At 33.8% G+C, this 10579-nt stretch overlaps 3 protein-coding genes across 3 annotated transcripts; 2 read left to right on the top strand and 1 right to left on the bottom strand.

Moving 5' to 3' along the window:
* The first annotated feature begins 625 nt into the window (after positions 1-625).
* Positions 626-2070, top strand: LOC103858758 (glutathione S-transferase F3). The gene is made up of 3 exons (XM_009136178.3): positions 626-897; positions 1278-1326; positions 1424-2070. The coding sequence occupies exons 1-3, from the start codon at positions 748-750 to the stop codon at positions 1864-1866; spliced, it is 642 nt and encodes a 213-aa protein (XP_009134426.1). The 5' UTR covers positions 626-747; the 3' UTR covers positions 1867-2070.
* Positions 2071-3962: 1892 nt separating this feature from the next.
* On the top strand, positions 3963-5428 carry LOC103858759 (glutathione S-transferase F2). The gene is made up of 3 exons (XM_009136179.2): positions 3963-4239; positions 4605-4653; positions 4753-5428. The coding sequence occupies exons 1-3, from the start codon at positions 4090-4092 to the stop codon at positions 5193-5195; spliced, it is 642 nt and encodes a 213-aa protein (XP_009134427.2). The 5' UTR covers positions 3963-4089; the 3' UTR covers positions 5196-5428.
* A 2796-nt stretch (positions 5429-8224) lies between these two features.
* On the bottom strand, positions 8225-10579 carry LOC103858760 (xyloglucan 6-xylosyltransferase 2). Its single transcript, XM_009136180.3, has 2 exons — positions 9383-10579; positions 8225-8793 (listed from the first exon to the last, which is right to left on the bottom strand). The coding sequence occupies exons 1-2, from the start codon at positions 10394-10396 to the stop codon at positions 8416-8418; spliced, it is 1392 nt and encodes a 463-aa protein (XP_009134428.1). The 5' UTR covers positions 10397-10579; the 3' UTR covers positions 8225-8415.

Genomic DNA, 10579 nt, shown 5'->3' on the forward strand with positions numbered 1-10579 from the left:
TCATCGGCTAGTGCATTTGAGAAATGGACAAGCTTGACAGGTCTTTTAGGACAGCTTAAGGGAATCTGATTGGCTACCAATTGTTTACTTTTCTGTTGTCGTCTTGTGTATTTTTCTACATATTGTCAACAAAAGAATAGAGATAAAGGAAAGCAAACCTTTGAAAACTTCATCCTCTTTAACATATTTGGTTATCATTCTTTATTCATTTTTTCATACTAAGCCAAACCACTTTCTTCAACACTCCAGTAACAATTGTTATATCAAAATGAGATCTTTTAAACCGGAATGGGAAAGCCCATAGACTGAACCGGTAATAACCAAGCGTCAAGAGATGTCATGTTACTACTAGATGAAGCTTGCTTGACTATAAGGGGGCAGTTTGAGTCATTTGGCAGTTACTACAGACTTGTTTGATCTTTTCTCTGATGACATTAAATCCTTTATCTAGAAGAACAAAAAAACTTCCATCATTATAACCAAATGTGAAAACAAATATACAAACGTTAATCAATCCAATTCAACTTTGAAAAATCATCCAAGCAGACTAGTCAATATTGATGGCGACGGTCTTATAGAGGCATTACTTATCTGTTAAATAATACTATTAACATTAATGAGAATGCAAAAAATGCTCTGCCTTTTACTTGTATAAATACCAGCACTACTTGTGTCTTATTTCATCACCTTCACCTTCAACATCAAACACATCACATCTCTCAAAGAGTTTCTTAGTAATCAAAATCAATGGCAGGTATCAAAGTTTTCGGACACCCAGCTTCCGCTCCCACCATGAGAGTCCTCCTCACCCTCCACGAGAAAAACCTCGACTTTGAGTTCGTTCATGTCGACCTCATGGGAGGTGAGCACAAGAAAGAGGCTTTCCTAGCCCGCAACGTAAGTATATCTATCTGTGTTGTTGTGAGACAGGATAAACACTCAGAACCGGGCAAAAAATTAAGCTCCTATAATTAATGTTTATTTAATTTTTTTAACTTTTAAAAGTTAATCAGTAATATTTTTGTAAATTTCATGAAAAAAAAACAAAACTATACACATAAAATATTTTGGGTCATTTCAGTCTAATTAATCAAACTTTAATTTTTGTATAAAAATAATGTATATATATAAAAAGTTGAACTACTTAACTACTAGGATTACATGAAGACATGGATTTGAGCCCGGAGCGGCCATACCGTTTGTCCCCCGAATTAGCTGCCCGTTTTTGATGAATCTGGTCTAAATCTTGAATGTTTTGCGTTTGATTGATATTGCAGCCTTTTGGTCAAGTTCCAGCCTTTGAAGATGGAGACCTCAAGCTCTTTGGTACGAACGTTTTCGCAGATCATCTCAAATATGATTTGACAATATGCATAAAAAGAAGAAGAAACATTCACTAACATGATTTGTTTCTTTTGTGTAGAATCAAGAGCCATTACTCAATACATAGCTCACCGATACGAAGGCCAAGGAACCAACCTTCTCCCAGCTGACTCCAAGAACATAGCCCACTATGCAATCATGGCCATCGGAATGCAAGTAGAAGCTCACCAGTTCGAGCCAGTGGCTGCAAAGCTTGTTTCTGAACAAGTATTTAAGCTCAAGAAAGGCTTGACCACAGACCAAGCCGTTGTTGCCGAAGAGGAGGCTAAGTTAGACAAGGTCCTTGATGTCTACGAGGCTCGGCTCAAGGAGTTCAAGTACTTGGCTGGTGACACTTTTACTTTGACCGATCTTCACCACATTCCTACGGTTAAATACTTGCTTGGAACTCCCACCAAGAAGCTCTTCACCGAGCGTCCACGTGTCAACGAGTGGGTGGCTGAGATCACCAAGAGGCCAGCTTCCCAGAAGATCCTTCAGTGATAAGTTACTAAAAGCTTCTGCTTCAGTCGCAGTAATAATGCTCAGAGTTAATAAGTTACTGCCTCATTTCCAATTTCTCAGTACTCTGTTTTTATTCTCAGTTATAACTAAGTGTGTGTTCTTGAGAGATATTTCTTGAATCATAAACTGTCTAATCTTCAAGCTCTTCTATAATAAAAAGATTAGTTACTTATTTAATACAAAGGTTGCAATGTCTTGACTACAGAGTTACTGATTAGTGAGCACAAAGACTTTGTTTGATTAGTCTTTGCAAATTTTTACTTTCTACCTTTGCAAGCTGACCTAAGACTTTGACTCCATAAACAATAGTAAAGAGTAAAGACACATGATGGAAAGAGAAATCTAAAAACAAAGCATAGCTCAGATCACTCAAATTGGATTTGCTTTTTACCTTAACCCCTTTTAAGACGCTAGGTGAAGCAACCCATCTCATCTTTAGTCTCCATTGTGTTGCTTGACTCATCCCTCACTTTGACTTTACAGCTACCCAATGAATCGAGGGCAGAGACTGAGACATATACTTACAGCATCTGGTCATCCCAAAGTTAGAAGCTTTACAATACTCACATATTGACTTTACCAAGAAATATCATTTTTAGTTAGTAGAGTTTGTACGTCATCATCCCGGCCCATGGCGTTCAAGGGACCAAAAAAGAATAATGGGAGATCATAATATCGACATAGATCCAACGGTCAAGAATAATGATAGCATTAAGAAGATATAAAGATATTTGATAGTACAACAATATTTTTTGAAAGCCTAAGTTTCAAAAAAAAAAAATTGAAAATAATTACCGATATTGTACTATTTTATATTAATTTATGAAATTAGTTTTACTCATCTCTAAATAAATCATAGTAGGTGATTATCTCTCGCTCATGCACAAGGATATAAATAATTATAAATTATAATAATTTATTAAAATTTAAGATTAAATTATTTTGTAATTTATATGTATAAAATAGTACTATGTTAATTTTTTAGACATGTGATTTTGGATATAATATTAAGTATGTTTAATTATTATTTATGTATATTGGATTTTATTTACTTCTTTAAAATCGACCATAGTAATTTTTTATTTTCATTTAGTTTGATTGTTATCTCATATCTGTAAATATATATGTTGTTTTGAGAATCAAATAAAAAAAATTAACGTATTGATTAATAAGTTACATGAATTAATATAAATATAATCTTGTAAACAGTCAGGCATGTATATGAATTAAAAAAATAAAATAAACTGTGACAATTTATTAATATGTTTAAACAATTCCATAATTTAAATGTATAAAATTAATAAAATATTACTATAAATAATAGCATATTAATATTTGAGTTAGATATTTGATTTTAGGTATAAGAATTTGTATTAGTCAAGTTAATAATTTTGTGGATTATATTGAGTTACATATGTTTTTTTAATGTTAAGAACATTAGTTTAGTTCTTCACCGTAAATGCGTAAGATTCAGAAAAAAAGAATGTGTAAGTTTACTTTCATAATTTTTTGTATTACTGATATTTGTTTTTTAATAAAGAAATTCTTAAAGTAAAACTAAAAATGATCAATATGAAGGTGCATAAATGAAAATAACTAATAAATTTTTAAAAGATCATGAATGGATATCAATATTTTAAAAAATTATGTAAAATAGGTCTATAGTAAAAATAATATTTTTAGTTTCACTTTCTAATATATGACTTATTTCTTAAAGTCAATTTCAAAAGCAACAACATTATTTAATATTTCTAAAATAAATACTTTTTGAGAAATCATGTTATGTAAGTAACTTTCAAAATTTCTTTAGATATTTTCATCAGTGTAGTACCGTAATTGAATAAAAGTTATAAGAAGTTTGAGTCATTTGGCAGTTACTACAGACTTGTTTGATCTTCTCTCTGATGACATTGAATGCTTTATCTAGAAGGAAAAAAACTTTATTCCATAACCAAATTTATAAACAAACTTCATTCAATCCAATTTAACTTTAAAAAACCTCTAGAAAAACAAGTCAATATTGGTTGCGACGGTCTTGTAGATGCATTGTGTATAAGTTGAATAATATGTAACATTAATGAGAATGCACAAAAATTCTCTGTTTTTTACTTGTATAAATACCATCACCACTTGTGTCTTATTTCATCACATTCACCTTCAAACATCAAACATCACATCTCTTAAAACAGTTTCTTTGTATCAATGGCAGGTATCAAAGTTTTCGGACACGCTGCTTCCATTTCCACCAGAAGAGTCCTCCTCACCCTCCACGAGAAAAACCTCGACTTTGAGCTCGTTCATGTCGACCTCAAGGACGGTGAGCACAAGACAGAGTCTTTCCTATCCCACAACGTAAGTATATACTTAATCGTTTCATTTTAAATCCGTTTCATTTTAAATGTAGTTGTAGAATTTAAATTTTATTTCATTATAAATGACATTTTATATTTTCAGTGCAAATTTTTGATGGTTTTTTCACTTTTAATTCCTATCTTTCAGCACATTAATTTTTAAAAAATAAATAAAATAGTGTACTAATTAGGGATATAATAGAAAATTTAATGATTTTATTAATTTGTGTGAAAGAACCTTAACAACATATGAAACGAAACGTAGGGAGTACATATATATGTTGTTGTAAGACAAGAGTACAAGACCAGCACTCTGATGAATCTGGTCTAAATCTTGAATGTTTTGCATTTTTATTTATATTGCAGCCTTTTGGTAAAGTTCCGGCCTTTGAAGATGGAGACCTCAAGCTCTTCGGTATGAACGTTTTCATGATCTTCAATCTTAATCTGATTTGAAAATTATATGCGTAGGAAGAAGAAACATACACTAACATCATTTGGTTCTTTTGTGTAGAATCAAGAGCTATTACTCAGTACATAGCTCACCGATACGAAGGCCAAGGAACCAACCTTCTCCAGCCTGACTCCAAGAACCTGGCCCAATATGCAATCATGGCCATGGGAATGCAAGTAGAAGCTCACCAGTTCGACCCACTGGCGTCAAAGCTTGCTTGGGAACATGTATTTAAGCTCATCTATGGCTTGACCACAGACCAAGCCGTTGTCGCCGAAGAAGAGGCTAAGTTAGCCAAGGTCCTTGATGTATACGAGGCTAGGCTCAAGGAGTTCAAGTATTTGGCTGGTGACACTTTTACTTTGACCGATCTTCACCACATTCCTGCGGTTCAATACTTGCTTGAAACTCCCACCAAGAAGCTTTTCACCGAGCGTCCACATGTCAACAAGTGGGTGGCTGAGATCACCAAGAGGCCAGCTTCACAGAAGATCCTTCAGTGAGGATTTCTAAAAACTAAAAAGAAAACAAAATAGTTCTGCTTCAGTTACAGTAATAATGCTAAGAGTAAATAAGTGGCTGCTTCATTGCCCAATTCCTCAGTACTCTGTTTTTTTCTCTGTTTTTATTCTCAGTCATGTGTGTATTCTTGAGAGATCTTTGTTCAATCAAAAACTATCTGTCTAATCTTCAAGCTCTTTTATAATAAAAAATACTCCCTACCTTTTATACTAAATGTTGTTGTAGAGATTTTTTTCCATTACAAAATAAGTGTCATTTTCGATTTTTAATGCAACATTTATTGATTTTATTTAGTAATTTATTTTTCTATTAATTGAAATATGGTTAGGTTAGGTGTATAGTTAATTGTGTTTTTATATAGAAAATATACAAAATTAGTTGTTTCCTTAATCCGTGTACAAACCCAAAACGACAGTTAAAATGAAACACATGGATAAGGAGTATTAGTTAATTAATACGAAGGTTGCAATGTACCGCAGAGTTATTACTGAGAACTAGAGATTTTTTCCGCGCTTCGCGCGGATTATGTCTTATAAATTTATTTTATTTATAATATTATTTGTTAATTTTTTTCTTTTATATTAACTTCTTGTTTTTCCAATGTTAGTTTTTCTTAATTTAAATTTATAAGTTAATAATTTTTCATTTTTTTGTTGTAGATGGAGAATTATATTTTTTATTGATGGTTTTTTGTATGTGATAGTGACATAAATTTTTGAAATTTTAAAATAATATTATATATAGTACGATTAACACATTAAAGAAGAGAAACATATTCAGACACATTTTACACAGGTTTTATATGCATAATTTTAAACATTATATATGTATATATTATAAGTTTGAAACATGTAAATGCTTTCTAAAGCTAAATACTTGTTCTGAGTTTACATAACTTATCGAAAGTTTTATCTCTTTTTAAATTCAAATCACAGAAAAAATATAAAAAAGTCAGTATAGATAGGTTTTTTGGGCTTTTAAATCAACACTGAAAAATTACATGAATCAGATAATAACAGTTTTGTAAACAACTGGATAAAATTTGACCGAGCCAAAGATTTTCACACAATATGTTCTTTCTTCTTCAAATTGCGAAGAGCCTATAGGCACAAGAAAAAAATCATAAATTTTGTTTTCACTTATATAACATTTTTTATCCTTTACACACGGAGTTTATTACACTGCTATAAGCAATGTAGAACTCTATTCATATAAGATTCACATCTATGCATTTTGACAAAGAAGAATTTCAGCCATATTTAGTTTCAGAATGTACCAACTTCAGTCATATACACTATATTTTCTCTATGATTCAAAACTTATAATTTTAATATATGTGCAGATTTCCATGTGAAAAGGCACGCATGCCATCTATCATTCAACCTATTACTTTTTCCAAAGTAAACACTATAATCCTCGTTTGGTTAGCTCCACAAACTAATCTCTTTGGATCAGTTTATCAAAAAATATGGATACTAATGTCAGAAAAGAATATAAACACTATCAACAATACATATTGGCACAAGAATATTTGGTTCAAGGAACATATTCCACGTAATGCGTTTATATCATGGCTGGCTTTGCGGAGAAGACTGCCAACCAAGGATCGCTTGAGGCGTTGGGGATTAAATGTCTCAGGAACGTGCGCCCTTTGTAATCTGGAAATAGAGACTCACCATCATCTCTTCTTTGAGTGATCTTTCTCTCGCTTGATATGGGAGCCTTTTGCTGCTGAAGTTTGGATTTCTCCTCCGGCTGATCTACACTCTGTTGCAGCCTAGATCAATCAACCTCGCGTCAACGTAGATGCACATGCTACTCCAGTCATCAAGCTCTACTTTCAGTCATGTCTCCTCACCTTCATCAGTCATCCTTGCCTCTTTCGACCGTATGATGCGTGACCGTCTCCTCTCTTACCCGGTAAGTTCTTCTTTCTCATCTTCTCTACTTCTTTTTATATTTCTTGTATAAGACTTCCTTAAGGCTTTTTTTACCTTGAGTTGTTGTTGGTTGTTTTTGTTTCCTTGTTGTAATAAGTTGTTTAAAAACAACAGTGTAACCTTTAGAAAATAATAATCTTAACATCTTACCAAAAAAAAAACAACAAATATTGACTTATTTATGTGAATATATATTTTATTTTAAATCATTATAGTGGACGAATAAAACACCATAATTTGTACAACAAATTTTCTTAGATTCACCTCATCATACTCACCATTTTACCATTTTAATTACATAATTTTACATGAGCTTCTTCATCCTTCCCGGTTATTTTCTCTTTATTTATAACTACAATATAATGTTATAAATTATATATATTATAAATTAATAATTTATTTACCCTTAAAGTCTAACTATTAAAATATAACATAATTCAATATAGATATATGATTCTATTAATAAATTAGTAGTTACAAATTTGAAATTTTTAGAAATATCAAAAATTGTATGTTAGTTAATTATTTTCTAAATAATATTTATTTTTAATTCTTTTTAGATGAGAATATTTTGGCTGAGGTGGATAGTCTCAAAAGCCTTGAATTTAGTCCCTTTTATATAGTAGGATATTATACATCATACAAAGACTTTCAGTTTTAGTCTTTTTTTTATGCACAATTTGATTAGTCTTTGCGAGTGTTTTTACTTTCTACCTTATTTTCTCAGCAAAGAAGCTAAGCTAAGACTTTGAACGTTCTTATCTTTAAAAGTCTCCATGCTTTGTGCCTTTGTGGGATCTCAAATTTTAGAATTAAATCTTATAAACTATATTAAAATTTAGGTTAGATTTTTTAAAAAATTATGCCAAATTTATTGAAAATTTTCTAATTAATTTTTTTCTGTATTCACATTTTGATACGCTGAAGGTTGAACTAAAGAGACCCAAATGATGCTATAAATTCCCAAACCATAGTAAGTCAGTACTCTATTGATGTATCCAATATGCTTTTGACATCTTGTATACTAAAAGAATCAACTATTTAGTTGTTAGATGTAGATACATTTGAAAGCAGGCTAAAAATGTTCTTCAGTTAACATTGATTATTATTGATTCTGAAATATGGATTAAAAAAAAGAGAGAGAAACAAACTGATGTCTATGCACAATACTTTTGCTTCCACCCATCTTACAACAACAAGCAAAGACATGAATATAGCTAGAAACAGAACACAAATTCCTAAACGCCGCAGATCCGAGTATTCAAGCTTGGTTGGTTTGTTGTACCTTTACAGCCTTAAACGCCGGGTGAAGCAACCCGAGCTCGTCTTTCATCTCCAGCGGATTGCTAGTCTCGTTCCTCACTCTCTTTACTTTGCGACTAGCCAAAGATTTATGAGTGAAACCATATATTTGCAGAATCTGGTTATCCCCAAAGTTAAAGGCTCTGTCCATCTGTTTTAGACACCGTTCAACCGGGTAGTCCCCAAACTTCCCGCATGGTTTGCAACCGACAAAGTGAGTCACCAATGGCCACCGGTGGTCACCTAGACCCGGGTGGTAGTTTTCTATCATTTCTTCGTATCGGTCCACAAGTATTCCCCAGTAACCGTGAAGATAGTACCCATTTTCTAGGTATACCTATAACAACAATGCAGCAGCTCAAATAAGAATAAAGCAAAACCATAACAAAATGCAACTCGCATTGTGATCTGTGATGATAAATATGTGATGAAGAAACGTTATAAACATAACAAGATGCAACTCACATTGTGATATGCAGTGATAAATTAAAACTTTATGATGAAACAAATTATAAACATAACAAATGCAACTCACATTGTAATTTGTGGATACAAATTACAATGCCTATGTGATCAGAGACTTTATAAAACCACAAGATGCAACTCACGTTGTGATTTGGATGATAAATTAAAACTTCTTGTGATGAACAAACGTCATAAACTGACAATATGCAACTCACATTATCATTTGCGAATACAAATCCAATTCCTATGAGAATATGCAACTCACATAGTGACTTGTAAGTGAAAAAACTCATACTGATATAATCAAGAGACGCTATAAACCAACAAGATGCAACTCACATTGCAATTTATGTGCGAAAAACCGATCTTTATGTAATCAAGAGATGCTGTAGACTACTAGACTTATATATTGGTTTAACAACTAAGGCAATATGAATCTCAAATCAAATTTCAGTTATTACCTTATTACCCCAAGTGTCTCGCTGAGTAGCCAAGAGATAAACCATAGCAGACTGATCATCAGCTTCGAAAACCGGCCTACCCTTAAGCTCACGGGTCAAAACCTTACCCGCTTCCTCGCGGATCTTCCCTTTAGGACCCATAGGAGCCCAAGTGTGAAGCAAATCAAGCGCCCACTGATTATTCCTAAGCAAGAAACTCCCAGTATTCAACCCAATCCAATTCTTGTCATCATAAACCATCTCATTCCATCCATGCATCACCAAGTTATAATCCTTATACCTCTCCCACGGAAGCTCAAACGCCATGTCCGTAAACATGGCATCACTATCCATCCACCACAGAAACTCAATCTCGGGGTGAGACAGCAAAAGCTTCCTAATCAACGGCAGCTTCGCCCAAAACCCAGCCATCTCAGCATCGAGCAGAGCCATGTTGTAGAAGATCTCGATCCCGTGAAGCCTACAGTAATCGATCTTGTTCTTGATCGACTTCAAGAGGTAATGGTCTCCCACAGGATTCTCACACGGCTTCGGAGCAGAACCGGTCACCAAGAGGACACGTGGCTTGTTTGGTCCGATGAAGTTGGGGAAGCTAGGGTTCTTCCCTAACCAGTCGGATCTTTGCTCGTCCCAATCGGATATCTTGGGTCCGAGAGTGTACGGTTTATTCGGGTCGGGTTTCTCTTCTTCTCCTTCGTCAACGAATATCTTGTTAATGTCAAACGTCTCATAGTTATTGCTCCCGGCGCCGCCACCGTCGCCGGAATCTCCTCCTCCGCCGCCGCCGGATTGTATTTCTTCGAGTACACGGTGAGGCTCAGCTCGTTTACGAGATGTTTGGAAATGCTGACGGATCTCGTCGAGGTCTTGCTCCGGTGTACCGAACTTACCGGCGCCGATTGTGCCACGTAGGACGACTACTGTGAGAACGAGACAGAGGACCGTCACCTTTAAGTGGCGTAATGCTCTTTGGATTCTCCGGCACCGGTGAGCTCCTAAACATCTCTCGATCATCTTTATCCAATCTACTTCGTCTTCTTGGTAGAGAGAGAGAATCTCTCTGTTTATTATTATCTAATTGAGGTCAAGAGAAGATCTGAGTTTTCCATTAATGAAAGATTCGAATTTGATTTTTTTTTTTTGGACACTGTTACTTGTCAAAGTTACTACAAAAGAGTTTGCGTTCGGACAGTACTA

The sequence above is a fragment of the Brassica rapa genome, chromosome A03, assembly GCF_000309985.2.
Source record: "Brassica rapa cultivar Chiifu-401-42 chromosome A03, CAAS_Brap_v3.01, whole genome shotgun sequence".
In the NCBI taxonomy this organism is placed as follows: Eukaryota; Viridiplantae; Streptophyta; class Magnoliopsida; order Brassicales; family Brassicaceae; genus Brassica; species Brassica rapa.

What these genes read in the sequence shown, in the direction of transcription:
- LOC103858758 (XM_009136178.3), top strand. Translation starts at nt 748, where the DNA reads ATGGCAGGTATCAAAGTTTTCGGACACCCAGCTTCCGCTCCCACCATG. An exon ending in AGGCTTTCCTAGCCCGCAAC is followed by an intron (nt 898 to 1,277) that starts GTAAGTATATCT and finishes TTGATATTGCAG; the next exon opens with CCTTTTGGTCAAGTTCCAGC. An exon ending in TGGAGACCTCAAGCTCTTTG is followed by an intron (nt 1,327 to 1,423) that starts GTACGAACGTTT and finishes TCTTTTGTGTAG; the next exon opens with AATCAAGAGCCATTACTCAA.
- LOC103858759 (XM_009136179.2), top strand. Translation starts at nt 4,090, where the DNA reads ATGGCAGGTATCAAAGTTTTCGGACACGCTGCTTCCATTTCCACCAGA. An exon ending in AGTCTTTCCTATCCCACAAC is followed by an intron (nt 4,240 to 4,604) that starts GTAAGTATATAC and finishes TTTATATTGCAG; the next exon opens with CCTTTTGGTAAAGTTCCGGC. An exon ending in TGGAGACCTCAAGCTCTTCG is followed by an intron (nt 4,654 to 4,752) that starts GTATGAACGTTT and finishes TCTTTTGTGTAG; the next exon opens with AATCAAGAGCTATTACTCAG.
- LOC103858760 (XM_009136180.3), bottom strand. Translation starts at nt 10,396, where the DNA reads ATGATCGAGAGATGTTTAGGAGCTCACCGGTGCCGGAGAATCCAAAGA. An exon ending in GAGACACTTGGGGTAATAAG is followed by an intron (nt 8,794 to 9,382) that starts GTAATAACTGAA and finishes TTGTTGTTATAG; the next exon opens with GTATACCTAGAAAATGGGTA.